Source organism: Camelina sativa, chromosome 19, assembly GCF_000633955.1.
Source record: "Camelina sativa cultivar DH55 chromosome 19, Cs, whole genome shotgun sequence".
In the NCBI taxonomy this organism is placed as follows: Eukaryota; Viridiplantae; Streptophyta; class Magnoliopsida; order Brassicales; family Brassicaceae; genus Camelina; species Camelina sativa.
The window spans coordinates 2,452,874-2,454,531 of record NC_025703.1 but is presented as its reverse complement, the minus strand read 5'-3'; the positions used below and the strand labels follow the sequence as shown (position 1 = coordinate 2,454,531).

Genomic DNA, 1,658 nt, shown 5'->3' with positions numbered 1-1,658 from the left:
TTGAATAGACAAAAGTCAGATCTAAAGAGGAAAAAGACTGTCATAGAACTCACACCCACATGCCTACATGCCCATCACTCACCTCTTTTTTTTTTTTTCTACATTCAATCATTTTACTATATTTTAATTGGGTGATTTTTATTAAACAAACATGGAAACATATGTAATATTCTTTTCATTTTTATCCTTTTTAATGAAAACATCACAATTTAGACATTTATATGGTGCAGAGCTGTATATTTTCTGTCAGCTAGCTGTATTTTCTTAATTAGTTTTAAATGTCTAATAAGATCAAGATTAACCACCCATAAATGAAAGTATTAAACTCAAAAATCTGTTCCTTTACAAGTTGCACAAGTTTAAACACAGATCTTTTTAAAGTCTTAACACAAGTAGTCACGTAGTGACACATACTCTTGTGAATTGTTTTTGAAAAGAAATTTAATATAATTTCACAAAGATAAAATAATTTTCTATGTATCTCTTTCATTAAATGTAAATATAATTTCACAAAGAGAAAATAAGTTTCTATGTATCTCTTTCATAAAATGTATAGTATTTGTCTAAATTTCCTATACAACATATAAAGTGATTAGTTTCAATTGTTTTATTTTAATTACATCATTATCAACCAATAAACAAAACAAATTTACAATCTCGTAGAAATTCAAACCGCCGGTTTAGATAAAAATCATTAAACCGATTGTTTGGTTTAAATAGAAATCGTTAAACCGATTTTTTGGTTAAGTTGGTTTTGTTTCTCCAATGATGATTTGATGGAGTTGACGGAGCTTCACATCGCCGAGAGCTTCTTCACGAGATCCATGGCGGCGATCGATTCTCTCTTCCTTCTCTTCCTCATTCCTCTCATCCCACTCTCTCTTCTCGCTATCTTAGCTCTAATCGTACGTCCTCGCCCAATTAAGATCCCTATCAAGTCCCGTCACGTCTTCATCACCGGTGGATCTAGCGGCATTGGTCTTGCCTTAGCCCAACGCGCCGCTTCAGAGGGCGCACGCGTCTCAATCCTCGCCAGATCCGCCGGAAAGCTCGAGGAGGCTAAGAAATCGATCCAGCTCGCTACTGGCGTAGAAGTCGCCACGTTCTCTGCCGACGTTCGCGATTACGACGCTGTGTCAAAGGCGATTGACGAATCGGGGCCGATCGATGTGTTGGTTGTTAACCAAGGTGTGTTTACGGCGACGGAGCTGGTGGAACATAGTCCAGAGGATGTCAAGTTCACGATCGATGTCAATCTTGTTGGGAGCTTCAATGTGATTAAGGCTGCTTTGCCTGCAATGAAAGCAAGGAAAGATCGTGGACCTGCCTCCATTACTCTCGTATCTTCTCAAGCTGGTCAGGTTCGTCTCTCAAAATTTCCTACCTTTAGGGATTTAAGTTTATCCTGGTGATTGTAGTTTAATTGGAAGCTGATGATTAAGTAGCTAAATCAAATCATTAAAGTAACTTTGTGTATGTGCAATCATGTGGTTGTGGACCTCATGTAATGCAGTTTCATAGATAGCGTGATGAAGGATGATGCTTTTATAACTTTTCAGGTGGGTATCTATGGTTATACTGCATATTCAGCAAGCAAGTTTGGTCTTCAAGGTTTAGCGCAAGCATTGCAGCAAGAAGTTATTGCTGATGACATTCAC

At 37.6% G+C, this 1,658-nt stretch overlaps 1 protein-coding gene across 1 annotated transcript in view; it reads left to right on the top strand.

Moving 5' to 3' along the window:
- Window positions 755-1,658, top strand: part of LOC104764291 (3-dehydrosphinganine reductase TSC10A) — a 9,215-nt gene continuing 8,311 nt past the window's right edge. Inside the window, exons 1-2 of the mRNA XM_010487789.2 lie at window positions 755-1,361; window positions 1,560-1,652. Of these exons, the coding sequence (XP_010486091.1) occupies window positions 777-1,361; window positions 1,560-1,652 (678 nt within the window). The 5' untranslated portion in view covers window positions 755-776. The remainder of the gene's footprint in view (window positions 1,362-1,559; window positions 1,653-1,658) is intronic.